Source organism: Dendronephthya gigantea, unplaced genomic scaffold (genome assembly GCF_004324835.1).
Source record: "Dendronephthya gigantea isolate DGI-Jeju-01 unplaced genomic scaffold, DenGig_1.0 000034F, whole genome shotgun sequence".
Lineage (NCBI taxonomy): Eukaryota > Metazoa > Cnidaria > Anthozoa > Malacalcyonacea > Nephtheidae > Dendronephthya > Dendronephthya gigantea.
Genome location: NW_021163044.1, coordinates 1259963 through 1282948, shown reverse-complemented (window position 1 = coordinate 1282948; position 22986 = coordinate 1259963). Strand labels below are relative to the sequence as shown.

General features: G+C 38.1%; 3 protein-coding genes across 3 annotated transcripts; 1 reads left to right on the top strand and 2 right to left on the bottom strand.

Annotated features, from left to right (window-relative positions):
* The first annotated feature begins 548 nt into the window (after positions 1-548).
* LOC114525545 lies at positions 549-3603 on the top strand. Its single transcript, XM_028546927.1, has 4 exons — positions 549-673; positions 1253-1297; positions 1463-2621; positions 2753-3603. Exons 2-4 carry the CDS (start codon positions 1290-1292, stop codon positions 3113-3115), a joined length of 1530 nt encoding a protein of 509 aa, XP_028402728.1. The 5' UTR covers positions 549-673; positions 1253-1289; the 3' UTR covers positions 3116-3603.
* A 603-nt stretch (positions 3604-4206) lies between these two features.
* On the bottom strand, positions 4207-14055 carry LOC114525543 (neogenin-like). Its single transcript, XM_028546925.1, has 23 exons — positions 13891-14055; positions 12134-12445; positions 11710-12003; positions 11307-11585; positions 10939-11208; positions 10526-10696; positions 10122-10377; positions 9475-9677; positions 9130-9284; positions 8761-8893; positions 8491-8685; positions 8125-8217; positions 7725-7994; positions 7281-7571; positions 7118-7159; positions 6963-7040; positions 6791-6826; positions 6514-6661; positions 6054-6209; positions 5843-5937; positions 5571-5716; positions 5161-5328; positions 4207-4652 (listed from the first exon to the last, which is right to left on the bottom strand). Exons 1-23 carry the CDS (start codon positions 13940-13942, stop codon positions 4569-4571), a joined length of 3927 nt encoding a protein of 1308 aa, XP_028402726.1. The 5' UTR covers positions 13943-14055; the 3' UTR covers positions 4207-4568.
* A 4844-nt stretch (positions 14056-18899) lies between these two features.
* LOC114525503 (zinc finger protein 267-like) lies at positions 18900-21035 on the bottom strand. Its single transcript, XM_028546879.1, has one exon. It carries the CDS (start codon positions 20511-20513, stop codon positions 19620-19622), a length of 894 nt encoding a protein of 297 aa, XP_028402680.1. The 5' UTR covers positions 20514-21035; the 3' UTR covers positions 18900-19619.
* Between the last annotated feature and the right edge of the window lie 1951 nt (positions 21036-22986).

The window sequence follows — 22986 nt, the reverse complement described above, 5'->3', positions numbered from 1 at the left end:
TAGTAGAAGTACTTCTATTATGCAACTCACAAAGTGAATATTTTTTGCCTTTTTTATACACCCTGTAGCGAAAACGCAAAATTGCCAAATACTCAGAAACACTCCATCTTTTCTTATCATATAGAAAGCGAATATCATGAAATAAGAATATCATGAACTTCGTAAACACAGCATTCAAATTTTAACACTGAGTGATTTCAATAGTTTTCGGTATTTTTAAGACACCCTGTATAGCGGCACAATTGTCTAAATAAAGTCTTGTGGTGCGCAAACAAATAAGATTTTCTAGAATCATTATGCTATAAGCTCTAAGGACAATGTAGATTTTAGAATATTAAGACAGTGGTCGCTTTTTAAACACCCAACACAAGGTTTAAAAAAAGGTTTCAGTTATTAAGTTTTAACAAAACATGAGACATGCTATTGGCCCGAATTATACAAAGACAGATCATTAAATGCATGTGTGCGTGTGAAGTTCGCCAGTGTGGGCAACGCTTTAAAACGTATTCACTATATTCATGCGTGTTCACTGACCGTGTTCATTTTGAAAAGATTTGAATAATGTAGAACACAAATATGTGATTATACTCACTTATCGATTTGGCATTGCCCTTTACACTAGTAATACAACAACATTTTGAAAACCAACACAGACCAAAAGTTCAAGTATAAGGTATATTTATTTTATTTTTTACAAGACGATTAATAGATTACAGCATATCCCAGCATTACAGAGATATAATCTGAGAGTGACGTGTCAATGAATCTGGTTGCTTCTCAATCGCATGTAAAGATCAACGAGAAATTCGTCTGTGATTCTCCGATTCACATGAAACGATCGATTCCCGGCGCGACAAATCCTTCAATCAATATTAGACACTGGTCATTCATTTTGAATTTCACGAAATGCAGACGACATATTACATATATATTATGCATGACAACATGCCGATAAGCGATTGTTATTTATGTTATTGACTTTATACTTTATACGGAGGTAGAACAAAATGTCAAAATATAAAAAGCACCTATAACTCAGCCAACTGACCAACTGGTTTGTTCGGCAAATATTCAACAATCATCTGTGACTGTGTATGACAAAATTCTTCACAATTATATTATTAATAACAAAATCATTACAAAATTAGATCGTACATAATATTAAATAATGGCTTTCAATACTAATTGTACTCCCACGAATAGCATTTTCCCCGTTATTTCGCATCATGTATTTTCACTTATGTTTTTTTAGGCTGAGGAAAGTTGTTACAACACTAAATTCCAGGAACATGGTCACGTAAGTTACCAGACAAATTTGCCACATATCAATATGGTTCCTATATTTATAGCGAAAATTTGCATTATTTTAATAAAACTGTTGTTATTCTTGACTAAAAGCGAAAATTTAAGTTTTTTTGAAGATTTCCTTCGTGTAAACTGATGTGGCTTTTTTCTCCAACAGATGGCTGCGTTTTTTTCACGTTTGGGTTGGCGTTTTCGTCCTTATTCAGATTTTCCTTTGTGGATGGTTTTTTTTTCACAAAGGCCACATCATGCATCATGAGGTGGTGAAAATTTATCAAAACGCCTACGATATCCCAGTGAACGTAATGCAAACGACAAATTCGCGGCCGACAGAAAGCAAAACTGGTTATCGATACAAAGGAAAAATTAAAGGTCTGGACTATCAGGATTTGTTCAGAAAAGTTAATGGAATTATTCGTAAAAATCTTCAAGTGCAAATCGTCCGAAACTGGAAGAGCAAAACATCTCTTGTTACTTTGAAATACACCAACTTCAGCTTTTCAAAAGCGATCAATGTTTTGCCGAAAGCCAAGTACAAATCTCCACCAAAGAAATATGTTTTTGTGCATGAAATCCTCAACGACCAACTATCAAAAAACACACGAGCACTACTGAGCCTATGCGTGCAGGCTGGACAAAGCGGGCGATCTGTTGTCAGGCCTTTTGTCAGACAGACTAAATTTGGTCCAAATGCTGCATGGTCGCATTTAGAAACATACTTTAATGAAACGTACCTGGATAACTTGCTCCGGACAACTGGGTACACTTCACTGGCAGACAAACAAGAATACCTCAAGGAGTGTCCATCAAACAACGCTGATCATGTGAGCATCCATTTCATTGAAAACTCGACTGCTTCGAAGAAGTTCACAAATAAACGTTTCGGTATTAAAGACAACGATTTTAATAGCATTCTACAGAAATCTACCAAAAAAGGTTGGACGGAGTGCACTTTAATCGATAAAACGATGAGGAAAACTGCGGGAAAACAGTTTTGTGTTAATAGTGCTGTTATAACTGACTGGAGAGTGTTGGAAAGAGATATTGTTAAGGATGCAAAGTGTTTAAATATTGTTCAGTGGAGAGGAATTGACGGTAAAGCCTATCGGCTAAAGTTTCGTGAAGATCATCTCAAGTTCTCTTCACTGGATCTCACATTTGCTTTAAAGCCGGGTCTTTCTGTGATGCAAGAGGTCCAACGTTTTAGAAAAGAAAATTTACTCGGAAATTACATCGCTTTATACGTACGCGGTGAAAAGATTTTGCTTGCAAAGTCATTGGATAGACTTTATGAGTGCGTCGATTTGCTTCTTGAGGTTTGTCCGCATTTGTTTTTCGAGATTTATTTCGGTTGAAAACTCCGATTTAAATCCATTTTTATCAATATTGCTGTTTAAAGTAAATCTTTTCAACTGCTTTTCATGCAACTTTTTACTTTGTAATGCAGGTGCTGGTGGCTCTAAAGAAGACACATGGTTTATCAAAAGTTTTGGTTGCCACAGATATGGGAGATTTTGGTTCCGGGTCGTTAGTGCGCTATCGCATGACAAAACATCTCAATGAGAATGTCTTTAAAGATATCCATGACCGCATTTTGAAGGAATCGAAGGGGGTAACTTATTCTCCCTCTTCGGATAAACTAGATCGCGGTGTAATCGCGTTGGTCGATATTACATTGCTTTCTCAGGCGCGCCATCTTGTTAGTGCCGGTGACGGAACTTTTCACGAGTGGTTAGCGGCGAGATTCCTGAATGAACACCGAAATGATCGAGAGATTTGGTCTAAAACAACTGTTTGTGCTAATTTGTAATACGGCAATCAATTCTTCAAATTTCATTTTTACCCAAGATCTAACAAAGCGAAAAAATTACTTTGAGGTATTATTGAAATGAGTTAATAACATGATTCTTGTAGTTGTGTCAGACATCCTAACAGTAGCATCTGCTTGTTTGGTTTCAAAAAGATTTTTTGCAATACCTCAAAATCATCTCTGAAACACGGGTAGCCGCGCGGGCTCATGTTAGCCTGTGCTCCCCAGTCCATATCACGGATTTTACGTGGCTAGACTCATGCAACTGTTGGCAACTTGAGACTAATCTTTGGGGGACCTACTTCCACTTTGTTCAAGCATACCACACATAAATAAAACCTTTACCGTAGGCAGGCATTTATAATACTTTTATTTACGGTGATCTTATAACCTATAGGCCAGGGTCGTAGTTGAGTAAGCAAGCATCCATGCCGCTATGGTAATGGATGTTTTAAAATATTATACAAATAATGTCAGAAAAATCAAAGGGGAGCAGGAGCGTTTTGGATGAGATATCTATATATCATGAGAATATTTGCCAACAAAGCCAAGCAGTGTCAGTTGTTGTAGCCTATAGGCTACAGAACCTAGTTCAAACCTAGAGCTATGCTTATACGCTCGTAAACATGGCTTAGTACCGACATTAAAAATTGAAATAAGAATCATTTTACCCTATAAACCCAGCTATTATACATTTTAACTTCAACTCACTTTCTTTTGGCGGCGAGGCCATTTCAGAATAGTTTAAACAGAGTTTCTTCGGTTTATTTCTCACCTCCCTTTCTCAACGCCATTTCAGAAGTTTTGAATTTGCCTCGCAAATTAGGCCTGCTTATTAGACGTCGCATATCAGTCGCGTGGAATGTGATTAAGGAGCTAGTGCGTTTAAAGCCTGGTTTCCATATGACGCCGACGTTGGCAAAGTATTATTGTCGGTGATTATTGAAAAGTGAAATCTTTTGTTTTTCCGAAATCATTTTCTCCCTGGATGATTACAGGCAATGGGTCGGCTACATACAGGTCGGTATCATATGGAAACCAGGCTAAAGAAAGGTGTAGCGGTATAGCCTGCTTGGAATTATTTGGTCGAAATGTAGACTGTAGAGTTTTGATTTCTGCACAGTTAAAAGCAGATACACGCGTGGTAAAAAAATATAGTTTGCATTATTTTACACTGAATTGCATGGAATAAATCTATGTCCTAGATAAAACATGGCTATATGGTAATCGACATATAATTATGTCCTTATACTTTCTATAGTATATAGTTCATTTCCTTCGCTCGTGAATAATGGGAAATCGATATAAGTTGGTACAATGTGGTGATCAAATCGATATTCTGACAACGTCGTAACGACTAACGCACGTGACATGTTTGTCTTGTATTATATACAAGCACTGTCCATCCAGACTGCACATATAGACCACGAACTTTTTGAAGTTCATTGATTTGTTAAACTCTATCTTCCTTGGCCATGATTGCGTCTAGATCTTTCATAAGGTTCTGAAGATTATTCGCGTCGATATCGTGAACACCCTGAGAACACATTTAACGTTGTAAGAGCCCAGTGGCGTAGGAAGGGGGGGGGCACTGGGGGCACGTGCCCCCTCAAAAATTTTTCAAAGGACCAAAAATGCCCTTTTTTGAAAAAATAATCCTTAATTTTCCCAACAATCCTTAAATTGAGAGGGGTTTGTGGCCATTTCAGAGGCCTATATCTTAAAATTTTCTCGGGGGAGCATGCCCCCGGACCCCCCTAGCAGTACAAAGCCCAAGAAATACGAATCAAACCGTCCCTGTATATCTTTATTAACCATTTTAACCGCCATTTTTATTAACCAAAAGTGCCCCTAGACGCTGGTGCCCCCCCAACCTCTGGATGGTTCCTACGCCCTTGTAAGAACCATATATATCTGCCCTAAACCTTGCGGCTTTGCCTTCCCATGTTTTTTTTATATTATTGAATGAAAACGAATGCAAAATATCAACCTTGTCGGTGGTTCAATTATTCTGAAGGAAAAATGCTTTAGCAGTCGAAGTATACCTTGTTCACCGGGTAACTGTAGTCAGAGGCGACGCTGACGCAACCGTTCGGCGAATTCTTTGGTATGAACTTAACCGAAGCTGGTTCATCTGTGTCACATTTCGGAGAGACAAGCTCCTCTGAACCGTAGTCACTTGATGGTCCTTCGTCCGGAATTTCATCCACACCCTATCAAAAAACAACAAATGCCTTCAATATCATCCAATAGATATAAAAACAAGAATAGATCTTGCCCGAGTTTCAATTTCTAATACATTCCATGAAAAGAAGCCTTTTAGCTATTGCTCGGGATGAAATAGATCGCCTAAGCTCTCCTTAGAAACTTCAGTTTTTCCAAAAGATTTCAAATCTGATCGAATATTTTTATGATTGTGGCATTTTGATAATATCGGTTTTCTTGTGAGCCATACCTCAGGGGGTGGTGGTGGGAATTCGTCAGGATCTTGAGGGGCAAATGGTGATTTCTGAATATGGATATTGTTTTGCTTCGCCGGGAATACAGGTATTGGTTGATAGTCCTCTCTATGTCGGTACGGAGGAGGTTCCTCCCGATGGTCTGTTAGAAAATCAAAAGCAGAAGAAACATGTGAGATTCTGCATGCGAGATTTGATAAAGTGTGAATTGTACTTGCGATTAGATTATGTTGTTTGCCATCGTGAGCGAACTTAAGAAAGAATCTACCTTGTTCTACTGGATCATCTTCGTCATCCTCGAGAGAATTGCGGTCTTTTCTTGACTGGAAAGGACTATCCAGAGGTTTCATCTCATCAGCACTTCTAATAATTAAAGTATTAGATTTTGGAAACATGCAGGAAAGCTGACCAATTTCGCAGGGCAATTCAAGTACCATATTGCCCACAGCGGTCCCCTCTTATCACATGGCGTACAGTACCTTGGAATCGTTGATGTAACGAAATCCTCACTCGTTGTCTTCACACATGGTTCCAACTCCATATTATCTTGTTTGATCCAAAAATTTTTCTCTTTATTCGGTTTTTTCTTACTGTTGCCATTAGCAACAGCTTTGTAAGGATCTGCTGGTGGTTTTCTATAGAGTGAATCATATGAACCATATCAGTCAGCATGCTGTAAATCTGTAATCTTTGAGCACAAACACGCAAAAAATGACTGGCTGGCTTACAGCTGGTTAGCAGAGTCCTTCGTCTAATATACTGATGAAAGCTCAGTGGAGTCGAGGAAAATGGTTATGGAGAACTGTTACAGAGCAAGTTACAGACCACAATCAATACATTTCCTAACTCAATTGGACCAGACAAAATTTGATGGTGTGAACAGACCTTTACAACACTAGACTATGTACTTCTCGGAACCCTACATGTACATGGATGTACCTGGCTATGGTTGGTGTCCCGCATGCGGCCCGTTTCTTGCAAAGTACAATACTAATGATTACTATGGCAACTAAAGTTACAGCAGCGATAACAGCAATAACTATCCATAACGTCCTCTCTTCGTCCGATAAACCCTCCGTAGTAGCCCCTAAAAACCGAGCAAGATTAAAGAAAGTTAACCACAGAAAGACCTGACAAAAATCCTGTTTCTGAGCCCGAAATTGCTGGTGACTTTTGGCGGGAGACGGATGATGAATAAATAAGATTCCTAGGCTACCTGCTAGTCTTTTGCCGTCTTCTATAGTTGGTGTTCCTAAACGAGTATAGAATACGAAGCGAATAATGAAATAAAAATGCTTCAATTTCAAAGATTCCTTAAACAAATTATTTGCAATCCAGGCAGCATTATGCAAACACACGTCAGGTTACACCTTCGATTGATGATTTACCTCTGGGCTTCGTGAAATTTTTGTTAAAGATTCCATCAGGATGGTCATCGGTATTGTTAGTGCCGTTGGACGATTGATCTACGCGAAAATAAGTATCAAGATTTCATCCTGGACAATTACAGTTTTACTTTTAGATCTAATATTAAACTACTAACCTTTTGTTGGAGGGGTAAGATTAGGCAAAGGTATAATGGAGTCTACAAAATAAAAAAGATTCATTTATGGAACAACACGAAAGGCTAGACACTGTCCATTAGTGGATGTGCAGTTTTAAAGTGTAATTTATCGTCCAAATAAGAGGACGATATAAAATCTTACCTCCATAAAATTTGAAAGATTTTGAGAACGCTCCTTCACCGGCGCGATTTTTTGCCAGTATTTTTACAGAATATTTCAATTTCGGTTCGATATTTGATATATGGTCGTTCAAAACATAAGACTTCACAACCTTGCACGTCCAGTTGTAGTTACGAAGATCATCTTCCCGCCGCCAGCATATTTTATAGCTACTCAGTTTTCCATTAGGCTGATCCGGAGCATTCCATTGCACTTTAACGGTCGATATTTCCGATGAAATCGTTACCGTGAGATCTTTCGGAGCACTTGGTACTTTTGAATAAGATATACATATATATATATCAATTAAAAACAGCATATATATAATCGATATATAATGTATATCACATATATTTTTGTCATATTAAGATGTTTTCATCTCCAGCAAGTTGAATTCAACCGTATAGCTAAAATATAAATGCTTACCTTCTTCCATTGTGCTGTTCGAAACTTCGATATAATTTCGTTCATCATTTCTCTGCACTTGGAATGTGTACTTCATGCCCGGACGAAGGTTTTTGACGACTAATGCGGTTCCTTTCGTGACGTTAAGTTGTTGCGTCTTGTGGTCTTTTTTAAACCTGACAGTGTATCCAACGTATGGTCGTAAATTACTGGTGGGATCAATCCATGAAAGTCGCATAGATCTCCTCTTAAACGGGATAGCTTGCAAGTTGTAAATGCCATTTGGTTGCTCTAAGAAAACAGAATTGACATAAAAATAGATGCTATTATAATCAGGGCTATTGGTAGAACTAAGTACCGTCTAAAAACAAAACTAGTTGTGTTTAGTTTATCTTGAAAGAGAGATGCAAAACTTGCTTACTCATTCGCGGAATAGTGACGCGGTCCAATGCTTCAAGTCCTTGTCCCATTTTATTTTTCGCCCGAACACGAATGATGTAAATAGTCTCGGGTTCTGCAAAGCAACAAAACTACATCACTATCATTCAAGTCAGTATAAGATTAAGAGCGATGCTTCAGCATGGCTGTTAAACAGTAAACATATTTATAGAGCGATAGGATACCCAGGGAGGGATTATCTTAGTCCGACTATAGACCTGCCTGAAAAGTATTGTAACTAGTTAGAACAATTCATTCATTTGAAGCTTAGTTTCTTTCTAGTTCTCCGATTTTTTGCCTTGCTAAAAACTCTTCTAAAAATCAGCCTGCTTGTTAAAAATACACCTACGTAAATTCCGAAGAAGATATGACGTGGTAATATTTGGTAAAACTTTGGAGGCGTCGTCAGGCGTAAGCTTGCCATAGCTGAGAACATAACCACGCACGACTATATGACTTTCCTTGGGTGGATCCCAGCTAATCTTAACTATCCCCAGTACAACACGGACTTGTAGATTGCTTGGCTTTCCAGGAACCTCGTCCTCTGTTAAAGAAAAGAAGAGCATAAACATATTAGCACTCTAAGAAAAATGAGAATCAAATACCATTGAAAATTTACCGGTTGTATCTGGCGGTGGAGTACGCTTTCTTGTCCACTCGCTAAACTCTCCACGACCAGCCTCTGTGACTGCTGCAACTCTGAACGCGTACGTTACGGATCTTTGAACATTCATAAAAACATAATCACTGTCCTGAAAAAATCCGAAATGTAGGTTTAGTGAAAACCCGTTCGCAAAAGACAATACTTTGAGAATTTTTTGAATGCATGGCGTAATTTATAATCCTTGCATTGCCAAGCCAATGGGAGACGCAATGTTTTGTGGTATGTCGTCAAAACAATAGTGGCTAGTCATCAAAGTTAGGCTCCTCGGGTATTTAAACTTATCTTCAAGACAGCCTAAAATATTACCCACGCTATATGGCGTACCTTGCTCGTAGAGTTGGAAATTACACCCGAGTTTTCGTTCTTCAATATCATTAAATATCCAGTGATATTACCATTAGGATGGGACGGTGGGTCCCATCTGGCTACAAGGACATCTTGGTAAGCAACTAACACTACATTTTCTATACCATTGGGTTCTAAAAGAAGAAAACAAGATTATTTTGCCATCCAATTGAATTGTAGATTTATTGAGAACTAGTTTGAAGAAACTGAAAAATCGAATACTAGAAACTCAAATTAGTCTACTAAGCTGTCCTTTGAAAGAGATTCTTAAACTCTCTCAAATTACCCCTGCCCGCCTCTTGAGGCACCTTTGAAACAACTTACTTCCACTTTTAGTCTTTCCAACGATTTCGGATGAAGTTTGCCCAGGCCCAAGCGCGGTATGGGCCGTGACTTTTACTGCATAGGCAGTGTAGGGCCGCAGTTTGAGTAAAACAACATTATGTCTCAAAGATGACTCGGTACGCCATGCTGTATTGCGATCAACATCGCGGTACTTGATAGAATAGTTCTTTATCACTTGCAGGCTGGGAAAAGAATGGACATGCGGAGATAAAAATATGAAGAAAAAAAATGAACTGCACTTCAAACTGTGAGATGGTAAACTGATGGAAGTTGTAGCTACTTTAGGCATTTTTTTACTTTGGGGGACTTTGCTTGGTGTTTGGCAATATGGGCAATATTAGATGAGATTATATAAAAATATAAAGGACTTGAGTTTTGAGCGAGTTTGGGTGATATGGGGTGACTTCGGATGATTTGAGGCAAGCTAAACTCACCTCAAGTTGCCTTTTTATTATCAACTAAAGATAGTTAATATCCCTAAAGTCAACCAAAAGCCCAAAACAACCCCAGTCTCTAGATCGAATATTTTTTAACAAACCACAAAGTCAAAGACGTCTATAAAATCAGCCTAGAAAACCTTTTTTTCTCAAAACTAAGCAAATAGGCGGTATTTCTGTACGACTTACTTATTTAAAGGTGGTTTCCACGACACTTTCAACGCCATAGAACTAATTGCAAGCACTTGAACATCACGCGGTGGCCCTAATGCTGAAAGTTTTCTCTGCGATGTGAATTCTTGAATGGCATTGCTCAGTTGTCCTCTCTTATTATGTTCATTCAACGCATATACGTTGAATTGATAGAGAGTGGCTGGCTCTAGATTGCTAACAATTAATTGAGTGTCTTGTGTAGTTGGCATTCTCGGTACAAGCACCATATCTCCTATGTACAGAAAGTACAGTACAATAAAAAACATTGTTAGAGTTACACTTCACCAATATTATTAGTTATAGAGGGTTATAATGCATATGTCATCGTAATTTGAATTAGAAAACATGAATTGTTGAGGTTTTTCAGAACGAAAATGTACCTGTAACACTTTGGCGTTGAATGATAACTGTATATTCCTTGATTTTGCCATTAGGTTTGTCAGGGGCTTGCCAGAACAGACGGATTGTCGTTGAGTTTTCAGCAATGGCTTTCACATCTTTTGGTTGACTTGGTGCCTCCATTAATGGTGGTGATGTGGTTGTATGACCACCTGGATGAACATAATCATACTCACATACTCAGAAATAACATTATTTTTGAATTTTGATTGATTGAAAACTTTATTATAATATGAATAAAACGCAAGTCACATTATCATGTTATTTCTTAGTATCAAAATAAAAATACAGAATATTCATGAGAAGATCTTGTGGTAATATACCACTCAAATTTAAGTTAAATTTCTTGGCTTTTTTCAATACAGGTTACCCTTTAAATATTTAAATAATTTACCATATATATCAAGTTGCGCAGAAGCCATAATTTCCCCTCCCTGGTTTTCTGCAAAACATTGGTACATTCCTCCATCACTTTCCAACACTTCCATTATTGTTATTTCCTTGTCTGTCATTTCAATATGTTCAACTTGTACATCTTCAGCGTTACCATTCTTATACCAAGTTATTTTAGGCTTTGGATTGCCAGTAGCTTCGCATTGCATTGTTACGTCCTTATTAGCTACTGTTTTAACATCTCTTGGAGAAACTTTAAACTGTGGTGGGACTAAAATAAATTGGATGCCGTATAAAAGAGATGCAAATAACAAAAAGATTTGGTTAGCAATTGCAACTACCAAAGCATAGAATACTTAGCATTCTCACCAATAACTTGAAGATTGGCTTCAGCTTTGTCTGTTCCCATAACACATTCATACTTGCCACCATCGGCAGTCTGTACTGAGGAAACCTTTAAGCTACTTGAACCAAATTTGCTATAATGGCCAGACTGTGTTAAGGTGATCCTGTTTCCATCCTTATACCACTCAACTTGAGGTTTTGGGTAACCAGTGACAATACATTCAAGGATAACATCCTTGTTATGCAAGGTAACAACATTTTTTGGTTTCACCAAGTAGCTGCTTGGTTTTGGAGCGACTGATGCTACAATTTTTAAAAAGAAAATCAAGTATGATTATAAACTCATTGATAGTAATTCGAATTAATCCAAAGGGTACCAAGCATTGGTAGTCTAGCTAGAATGATCAAAGAGCAATTATTAAAATACCTGTATTAATGTTTAGTTGAGCTTTGACTTTTGGATTTCTCGTTGTAATTGCTTTATTTGTTACTTCGCATTCATAAGTCCCTGCATCACTTGCCAGTACACTATGTATTTCAAGTATCCCAGAGGGAAACACAACAAATCTAGGATTTAGTGCTAGGTCTGTATTCTTGCCAACTTTCTTCCATGTCACTGTGGCTTTGGGATGACTTCTTTTTATTTTGCACTCAAAGAATGCTGTCTCACCTTCGTTCAAGGTCACATTTTGAGGCACAATGGCGAACGATTTTGATATGGCTAAAAACATATTGAAAAATTTGCAACTTCATCTAACAGGAACCAGGTCCACTTATAGCAGTGGGTAGAAATATGCATTACAATTGATGATGAGTTTAATAGGTGTATAAATTGAAAGCATTGAACTTACTTGCAACTGTTAACTTTGCTTTTCGACTTTGTATTTTAAAAGTTTGCCCATTGACTATTGTTTCACCTACACATCTGTATTCACCTGTATCAGGAGAATACCTTTTTTTCCTTCTGATTGGGTTAAAATATAATGACCCATGTGGCAAGATAGTCCTTTGTGTAGTATTTGTAAGATTCAATTTTACACCATCCTTTAGCCATGATATGACAAGTTTACCCTTTGCCGTTATATTACATCGAAGTTCCGCTGGTTTATTTCTCAACGCAACCAGATCTGAAGGCTCTTCGTTGAACTGTATGAATCTCTTTGCTACAAGAAACACATATCTTATTTGGCACAATTTGGATGCAAATTGTAAGTGGTCTTAATGGTGGCCCAAAATTACCCAGCCCAAAGCCCTGCCCAGGCTTAAAGACCCTTTGTCCATTCTTTGATCTACTTAAAGTATAAAGACTAAAAAGTGGGTGTTTAATTCTCTTAGTTTTCAAAACTCAAAGAAACTATCTTATGGGAACATTTTATATCCTAAATGCTTTCGTGGCTATCAATGCTGCAGCTTATTGTATATTTGATCAACAACTCGCAGAAATCTCAGCCTCATAATTTAATTGTTAATTATCCCTCTCATTAAAATTCTGCAAAACTTAAAATCATCCTGGAGGAGGACACACATGTGTCAACAGATCATCAGAGGCAGAACATCTGGGAACAGATGTGACCATAGCTTTCAGGTCCTGAGGGATATTACAAACACTGGCACAATGCCTCTATCCTATAATTGGCTCGTAAATCAAAAACTTTGCTCATAATGATCACTGTGTGTGACAAACAGCATGTTATGAACACCTCTGAGACTAGACCATAGTCTCAAGGAATATTATGATCTGTGTATATGAAACCCCACACATTGTTATACGAGCTTATTGTTACGCTTGATGAAAAAACATGTAAGGTTAACAAAGAAAATTAATAAAGTATTTAAAATTCTATTGCTGTCAGTTTAATCAAATCTCAGGCCCCGCATTGCTGGTAAAATAAAAGCCAGCGCAAGCTTATCTAAGGAATTTCGCCACAAAAGGAAACAATTTATCATACGAGAGGAAATATAGGCATTTTAAAGTGCCTTATCAACTCAACTCCGGTTCATATGTTGCACAGACAAGTATTTTATCTGCGAACTTTGTGCAATCAGAATGCGATAACCATCAACACTTGGATAAATTCGGAATCCGGTTTCATCATTAAGCATAGCTTTGTCATTAAATCAATAAAATCGTACTCAAGACACAATGTTAAGCGTACCATGTTCGTCCCCAAAATTGTCTACTTAGTACCATTGTACCTGATCGTATCGTTCTAATACAATGAACACCAATTAAAGTCTGTACAAAAACCCCAAAAGGTCAATGAATCGTCCGTTTTACAAGAACACTTAGTATATAAGGCCATGCTTAACTAAACAAACAGCGTTACTCAAGTTATATTAATGTCAGACAGTCGACGAAAACACACATTAGAACAAATTTAATAATTAGAATTAATATGTATTCGTTCTGATTTAAGCTTCTATTTCTGATCTAAATATACCGATGTGAATTGATGTACGTACACACCGGCAATTAGAGATTGTACTCTAAAGTTTGGAAATGTAAATAAAGCCAAGAATATTGTGACTTTCAACTTGCGGCTATCGACATATTCATAAACACTACACTATAGACGATATTCATAAGAGAATAAGTACGGTTTCTTACCTAAAATAGGCACACATGTGACATATAGAAGGGTCGCAATAAGGTACTTCATTCTTGCTCCTCTTTCCACTAAAACGTCGGAAGAATCGGCGTGTTTTTATTCATTAATCCCGTAACAACCCATGCTTGTCAACTTTCCAAAACAGTTCAAACGAAAACAACGCGTGCGTGGACGACGCGCGAGGGGTTCAATAATGCTGGGAGTTAAAAACCATCCACCGAAATGATGTCCTGTTGAAGAAACGCAATCATTATCGAAATAAAATTACTATATAATTCAAACGTATGCTTCAATAGTTTGATGATAGCCATCGAGGAACATTGTGTATGTAGCATACAGCTATAGATATTATCGAAAACGAAGTAATCCCTTCATTCCCTTGGTAAAAAAAAAGGTTTCAGTACGCAGGCTGAAACCATTTCGCTATTGAGAAGAGATTTTATTTTGAAGCTCAAATCAGAACGAAAAGGTTAATTAAAATTAGTGAACCTTCGTCTAGAATATAGCATGGAATTGCAAGCTTTCTTCGTCGCCTGATTTTGAAGTATCCAAAATTGGAAATTATTTAGCTAATTATAGGTAGCCAATGAGGCTCCAGGCGCACAGCGGGAAACATGCTCATATTTCACCAGAGCGTGAAAACGCGGAAATTACAAGCTAGAAAATTGCGCTAAAAATTTGCATTTCCTGTAATTTACTCGCCGTTTCTTTGCCATCAGTCGGCACGTAAATTGCATGTTTTATAAAAAGCGAGTTCAGCTGGTTGTTCAGTTTGAAATAAAGGATATTTTAACGTTATTGTATTGTATATTAAAATAGATACTGTCAGGAAATGCGGTTGAGATACGTTTTGTCACAACGGCGTCCCTGCCGTGAAACACAGTGTCCTTTTGAACTCCTAATTTCCGAATCCGTTTATTATCAAGATGGATGCGAAATTGGAAAAATTTTTTGAATCGTAAATATCAACTCGTTTGTATTAAGATCTAGTTATCATCGTATATAAATAGAAGGCAGAAGAAAGGCAGATATATCACAGACGCTGTTTTTTAATAAATCAAATGAAAGATACTGTTGATTGAAATAGCACATCATCTACGGCTAGCTCGATTGTTAAATAAACATGCCTCGAACACGTCGGCAAAATCAAACGAATCGTTTACAAAGTGAACGCCGTTGGGTGGATTTTCTATCTCTAATGAAGATCTATGATTGGCCGAAGCGCTTGAATTGTAATTTTACGTTCTCACCGTGCCCAGCAGTGCTAAAGAAAGAGGCATCTGAACGATTTGTACAAAAAGCGTACGTGTACCAAGCAATTTTTTTCTTTTTGAGTGCAAAATTCAGTAGTCCGCATGCATCTGATGGTATACCGCGCGTATACGACCCGACAAACCCACGCGATTTTCACTTTCGGTTAAAATTGATCCGATTTACGGATTTTCCTATATTTAGAAACGCTGTGACATTTCAAGTTATTATTCTGCCCACAGCTGATCGTTAAAAAAATTCTTTTCGTACGCGTTTTCACTCACTGCTAAAAAAATCTATGATCGCAAGGAATTGCGGTTTTTGAAGGAGGTGAATGCAGTTTAATTTGGCAATCAGTTTTTGTTGTAAACATGCCCAGAACGCAACAAAAAGTTGAGTGGAAATGTGGAATTGATCGGACATGCACACACTCATGACTGCAAATAACATGACGTACTGAAAAACAGGTGAATGGAATGTAACCATATAGCGACTTGAGAAACAATAGACATTTAATGACAAATTTGCTAATAGGTAGGTGCGTCAAAGACGCATCGTGGGCGCAACGTTCGTCAACAACACGTCAAAGCTTGGGTTGTTTCTTAGCGACTCTTGAAAGGATTTCAAAGTTTACGAAAACCATATTTCAACAGACATTCCTCTAGACAAGCCACTTGTCCAAATCGTGACTCGAATTAAGGCGTGGCTGTCGTTAAGGTTAAAAATGCAGTAAACAAGTTAAGGCCGATAACTAAAAAAGGAATGTAAGACCGTGCAAAGATCCTGAAAAATATCCCATTTTGGAAGTAAGACGTGTCTAAATATCTTCTCATTACCAGCACACCTTCGGCGCGACGCCAGAACGACTAGCCAGGCGCGCAATATTGGAGCCTAGGGACGATCGTAAAAACACCCGGGAATTTTAACCATGCGATTGTCGCTGTTTCTTATCTTCGTTTATTTCGCCGATCAAGGAATTTTTCTCAAGTGACCAAACCGATTAATATGGATCATCGTGAAGACCACTTGCTGGTACTGGGTGTTCCACGGGAATGCGGAAAAAAAAGTTATTCACCAATCATCAGGGTAATCAGTCTTATCAATCATGATCTTAATCCATGATCGAACTTTTAGCCGATGGGACTGCGTTACCCTCTAAACAGGTCTCATTCCCGTACTGCGAGCAATTCCTGATGTCGGACCCAGACCTCATTTCGGGCGTGGATCATGTGGTGCGTAGATTTACTCCTTCGTACCCAAGTCCTTGCAATAGGCGGAGGACAGAGCAAAGATCACGGATAGGGGATTCTGCGAATTCTATGAACTGAAAAAACAGAATTAAATTGGTTTTGAAAAGTATTAATCGTATTACGCTTGACGCGGAAAAAGGCATTCACACTTCGAGGAGAATGTTGATATATCAGACCCACTTTCACCGTCGTTCATCGGTTAGCATACATGCTAGCTTGGAAGACTCAGGATATCGTCCCCTTGAGCCTTGAGGGGCAACACAAGAAACATTTCCAAAAAGTATATTTAGTATTTAAGTACATTAGTATACCAAAAGTGATTCATTAGGCTGATCCCACGAAATATGTGGAAAATATTCCACAATAAGCAGTTTGTCTGATACATCACTCATCGATAGCTTTATTGCTCGCAACAATTACACGAAGTTTCAAACGAACGTCCAGTGGTGTTGTTAGATTCCACAGAATTGAAATTTATTTCTTTACTTTTGGATTTCAGGAACATAAAACTTCATAGCCACAGAAGAGTGTTTATTCCAGTGGTTGTTTCCACAAATTGGCACTTCGATTGATTCGGCCATCTCTCAACAGACTACTCCCGATGCTTTTGGATAACTGCCGGCATATGTAGCGTATAATTTTGCCTCTCCGGGGCACTTAAATTTTAATACTCATTGGGAGAGAAAGACCTGATGTCGGACCCAGGCTGATGTCGGATGTGGATCACGTGGTGGGTAAATGTACTTCTCCCTCGTACCCAAGCCCCGCACGTCTTGTAGGACAGAGCAAAGATCATGGATAGGGGATTCTGCCAGTTCTACGAACTGCAAAACCAGAATTAAATTGGTTTTTAAAAGTATTAATCGTATTACGCTTGACATGGAGAAGGGCATTCACACTTCGAAGGGAGGATGTCGATATTTTAGACTCACTTCCACCGTCGTTAGCATACACGCTAGCTTGGAAAGAATTAAACAAGCCACTAATGGGTAACTCACGATATCGTCACCTTGAGGGGAAACACAAGAAACATTTCCAAAAAGTATATTTAGTATTTAAGTACATTAGTATACTAAAAGTGATTCATTAGGCTGATCCCACGAAGTATGTAGAAAATATTCCAGAATAAGCAGTTTGTCTGATACATCACTCATCGATAGGTTTATTGCTCGCAACAATTACACGAAGTTTCAAACGAACGTCCAGTGGTGTTGTTAGATTCCACAGGATTGAAATTTATTTGTTTATATTTAGAATTTCAGGAACATAAACCTTTATAGCCTCAGAAGAGTGTTTATTCCAGTTGTTGTTTCCACAAATTGGCACTTCGATTGATTCGGCCATCTCTCAACAGACTACTCCCGATGCTTTTGGGTGAATGCCGGCATATGTAGCGAATAATTTTGCCTCTCCGGATACTTCAATCTTAATATTCATTGGGGTAGAAAACATCGTTAGCTTGATTCTCAATTGATATCCGAAGTTTACTCTTGGTGAATACCTTGTTCGAGATAAATGGTTCGATTTGTTGACGCAAGTTTCGACGAAGGTATATTGGTTTTATATCATTATTGATTGATCTGGCTACTCACGTCTTGAGCATCGTGGAATTCTACAGAGTTCGTCATAGTTATTATAACTGCCGACATGTACGTGCAGTGACTACAGCACAGTTCAAAGAGTGAAGATGTGAAAGAAAGCTACATGAATGAGAAGCTTTTTGTCTTACGTTTATCATTGCAGGATTGTCAAACCTGTGGCAGTGATATATTCACACACATGATAACAGCCAAATTATAAACGACTGGTTGAAGCACATTTACGAAACCTTTTTCAATTCAAAAAAGTTAGTGTGATAAAAGGTGAGAGGGTGAAAAGCAACAAAGAACGTTGTTTTATAAGCTGTATTTTTCTCAGACAAGTACCTCTCCTGCATGGCCGAGTTCTCAAAACGTCGAGACGGCTTTCTATAGCTGAATGATCTTTTAAATACAGACATTTCCTGAACATGAACTGATCAGACACTACTGATACAATGTTTTACAGCGAACATTTCTAGCTGTTCGGCTTGTCATACTGAGTCTTTTGCAATAGATGAACGACCAAATGCCTTTTGGATTATTTTGTAGATGGGCGGAATAATTGTTTATCAAAGTAGGAACGGATGCATGCAGCAGAATTTCATGAATGGCTATATTATTTCAATCCTTCGTTTGAACAGAACGAATCCTACCATGTGATGTTCCTATTATTTGGTTGAAGTATGCCATTCATTGCAAATTTTGCATGCAAATATAGTTGCAGTATTAAAGGTCTTAAAAACATTTCGTAGATCGATATAAAAAAGGTTCAACAACTGCGAAGTATGCATGTTAACTCGACGTTTCAAACTGCGTTGAAGACGCCTAGAGAATTATAACTATAGGAGATAGATAAAATGTAGTCTTTAACAATGTGTATAGATTGTGGCCGCCATAACCCTGTGTTTTCTTGCCATTACAGAAGTACGATATTGCTACGTGCGTCAAATATAAAGGCTTCATTTTTTTGGAACAACAGTTCACACATGCATGACTTCAAATTCAGTTTGATTTCGCAACCACTGTGTTTGAATGCTCTTATATTTTCCCACATATCTAGTTGTAACTGAAAAGACTACTCCTATTTGAATATGCATGCAGGCGTTCTATATAAATACTCAACGACAACGTAAACCATTTTCGATTTCAATGAATCATGCACGTTAAGCAACACCTCTAATTCGTTCGGAGATCAGGCATTTTGAAAATGTTTGTAAATCGTTTTAAATTATATTCACATTTTTCCGCTTCCAGGATCAAAGTTTTGGGCTATGGTGTGTGAAATAACAAATAGTTTATCATAACAATTTATATTTTATGTCGAACGTATGGATCAAATATGGAAAGAGTTTTCAATGCGGCGACAAATATTATTATAGGTTCAATGTACTGAGGAACGTGCTAATATATCATCGCCAGACTTGTGTGTATATTTACAGATGGGAGTACATGCATTTAATAAATAATTTCAATGAAATCTTTTATACATATAAACAAAGTATTCACTTCAAATAAACTGTACCGTTCTCAAAGCCAACGCTTTTAAACGATAAAGATATAATATTGTCTCTACAGTGCATGACTGCGGCAAGGTCCATGTTTTTTCACGTTTTTCATCTCTATATCCCGGCGTATTTTCCCTTGTCTTTAATTAACCTTACTCGAATCTTTCTTAATAAAGATATCATTATGAGGAAGGCCATGAACAATAATCATGTGTTGCATAATCTCCGGCTGTCTAAAAGCAACAAGATTGCATAAGCGACATGTGTAATGCAGGTCGGGTAATGCCGGTGGAGTCACACGTTTCTCTGAATGAGTCAGAAGGCCTGCATTAAAAGGAGAGGGAATATCGATAGAATCTTCTACGGACTTGATGCAACTATTCTCGACTGGAACACTCTCGATCAAGCCTGGCCCAGCCATGCTTGACGGTGAGGAAACTTTTGCAATAACGCTAACACGATGAACCCGATTTTCCTCTGGTTCAAGAGGACTCTGTTCGCCGTGAGAAACGACGTCGGCTTTATTTCTGCCTCGTTTTTTAGCGGGCTTTAAAGGATTGTGAGACCTTGACATGTGACTTCGGTAGCCGCTGCAGAACCTAAAGGTTGCCCCGCAATCGTTACAGGAATAAGGCTTTATTCCACTGTGTACACGCAGATGTGTAGTTAGGTTTTGAGATTGATTAAACTGCCGCCCGCATTCGGGGCATTTGTACGGACGCTCGCCAGAATGAATTCGTAAATGTACTTTCAAATTTTGCTGCTGATCAAACGTTTTGTCGCAGAACTGACAAGGATATTTCTTTCCGCCGTCATGTCGTTGCAAATGCTGCCTGAGCGAATCTCGTCTGGATAAGAGTTGGCCACACTCAGGACAACCGTACGGTTTCTTTTTACAATCTAATCTTCGATGTTTCGATAAATCTTTTTCCCTGAGGAAGCTATCTCCGCAGTTTTTACAAGTAAACTTTGCCGAAGTCATCTTGTTTGATAGCTCGTTCCTGTTTTTCCCTGCAGTCAACAACTCCACGTCCATGTTCAAAGGCAGATCACCATAAATGCATTTTGTTTACAGTTTCATGAGGGCTGAAATTCGATGCGGCGCGTGATATTATTCATATATGCGGGTGTTACGTAAGGGGGTCTTTATAAATAATGGCCGGTTTGCCCCAATGCCAAGGTGAAAAAAAATTCAACGAAATTTAAAGAAGGTTCTAGCCGTTGACTTATTAGGTGAATACAACCATTTTTGTAGCTTGGTATGTTTGCAGAGCGAGCATTTTGAAAGCAAAAGCGTTCCATGAAATTGCTTGCAAACGAAGCGTCCGTGCTCCCTGACATGTTGCGCTTTGCGATGCCGCTTTGTGATTGGTCTACTGAAACAAGGGTGCTCAGTGGTTGTTGTTTATCATAATCAACCAATCACAGCTCGTCTTTGTGCGGGTAAGACGCGCTATATCACGCTGCAACCGAGCATCACAATGAAATCAAATCGTTATCTCAGAATCGCCATGCCAATTCTTCGTGTCGTTAACCGGCCGTCGCACGGAATGTAGTTTAGGTGAAGGGTCACTTCGTCAAATCCAAGATATAACTCCATGCTGTAAATTGAAAATGAGGGTCCGTAGAAAACCTTCCAGCGTATGACTATACGGCGCTCGCAGTGAAATTCATAAGCACGCATGTCCGGAGACGCCGGCAGTGCATTCCTATATTACTCTGAAATATTAACCACACGGTTCCCGGGGGTAAAAACCAGGAACATTTCCCTCAGGAAGAATGTTAAGCGGAATGACAAAATAGGCATATGACAGATTTGCTTCCAAACACCGGGCATTTCTCCCGGCGTTCTTGTCGGCAAGGCGGATATCATATCGGTAGGGCGGAGCAGCTGCCTTGATGAGCACGTCAGCGTTACATGTGGTTGCATTGAATTTCTAAAAATATCTTGATTTTTATTGGACGCATGCCATCAAGGAGTTATTCAAACGTCAATAATCACCTTCAATCATTATTTAAGGATTCAAAGTTTGCAAATGAAAGATGGTCATTATTTACTAGAACACGTTTCATTTGGATGATTGAATCAACATCTGTATATTTCAATGCAGATAGAGGGGGGTATAAGGTCAAGTACTCTTGCAGACAATATTATTCCTCATTACAAGTGCTTCCTGAAACACAGAAACGCAGTATTCAGACTGATTGACAGGGTCTCTTTAAGGTGGTATTCTACCATTGTTTCAGTGTGGTAAATTTCAACACAATGTGACTACGAAGTGCAGTCTCAATGGATATGCTCTCAAAACTTCTTATTTATCAAAAGCGTTGTTAAGCTTGCATATTGGGGAAGTCCTTGAGCTGTTTCAATCGGTTAACTTTAGCGGGTTAGTAATAAAATAAACGTTGAATAAAGCAATAGATCAATATACTAATATCGATGGATCGTATTCATATTCTTTAACTTGAACATGAAAATGCAATTGTGGTTTTGTAATTGAAGTTTTTATCAAATTTTTTAAGGGTTGCACCCATTGGTATTGTAAACGTTTTAAATCTTTGTTAACATGAACGTTAATCACACAGATTAAGAACTTTCTAGCACGCTTGCACTTTACGCAAGAGATGATCGAAGAAGGTCAATGATGTTTACTTTATAACTTGTTTATCATTTTAACTTCTGATCCGGACAATCCGACCGCTGCTAAGCATAATCGATTGCGAAGAATCAATCGATTGATTTGAAACAGCTGTATTTATTAAGTCGAATCTGCACTACAATTTTCAAACGAACCTTCTACGAAAGACATTCTTATGTCAATGTTGATTTAGTAAAAATCTTGTAAACTCTGTAGTTCATCATTCCAACTTCTTCAATTCTATGCATTTTAGGTTCTCTCTGTTTGTATTTTGTTTTTCACTTCTCGGAAGCGAAAATCGCGTTAATAAAGACCTTTAAAGGAACCGCGAACAGCAAACGGCTAATTTCAAATAACATTTAAATTAGATTTTTTGCACTTTCTCGGCCTCAATTTGTCTCAGTATTTACTCTACGTTTGAAAATAATGCACCAATTTTCTCGGCCTCATGAACTTTTCTGTTTGCAGTTAGAGGGTTGTCGTAGACGTCAAGCTCTTTAACGATATTGCGACATCCTTATGGAATATTCTAGTCAGTCTGTTGTTCATACGTCCTACTGATAATATGCTAACTAATATTCCACCAGCCATAGTAGACCTTCGTTTACCTTCATGCAATAATTCTACGTTTAAGAGATCTAAATTTGCAAAAACGAAACATTCGTGTGTATTACACTCATTGGGCGGTTTCGTACACTTACATTTCGAAGACTCTTCACTAATTTACATCTCGCAAAAGTAGAATTGCACTGCATGTTGCAAGAAAAATTGCACAGTGTGAGATGCCGTTAAGTACTCTTTTAGCATTCTGTATGCAATAAGACTGTTGTTCACAGCTAGTTTTACCAAAATCCACACAATTACAAATGC

Coding starts and splice junctions, on each gene's coding strand:
- LOC114525543 (XM_028546925.1), bottom strand. CDS start 13,942: ATGAAGTACCTTATTGCGACCCTTCTATATGTCACATGTGTGCCTATT. Junction 12,004..12,133: donor AGCAAAGTTAACAGTTGCAA/GTAAGTTCAATG, acceptor ATATGTTTTTAG/CCATATCAAAATCGTTCGCC. Junction 6,210..6,513: donor GGGACACCAACCATAGCCAG/GTACATCCATGT, acceptor TTCACTCTATAG/AAAACCACCAGCAGATCCTT.
- LOC114525503 (XM_028546879.1), bottom strand. CDS start 20,513: ATGGACGTGGAGTTGTTGACTGCAGGGAAAAACAGGAACGAGCTATCA.
- LOC114525545 (XM_028546927.1), top strand. Junction 2,622..2,752: donor GCGTCGATTTGCTTCTTGAG/GTTTGTCCGCAT, acceptor TTTGTAATGCAG/GTGCTGGTGGCTCTAAAGAA.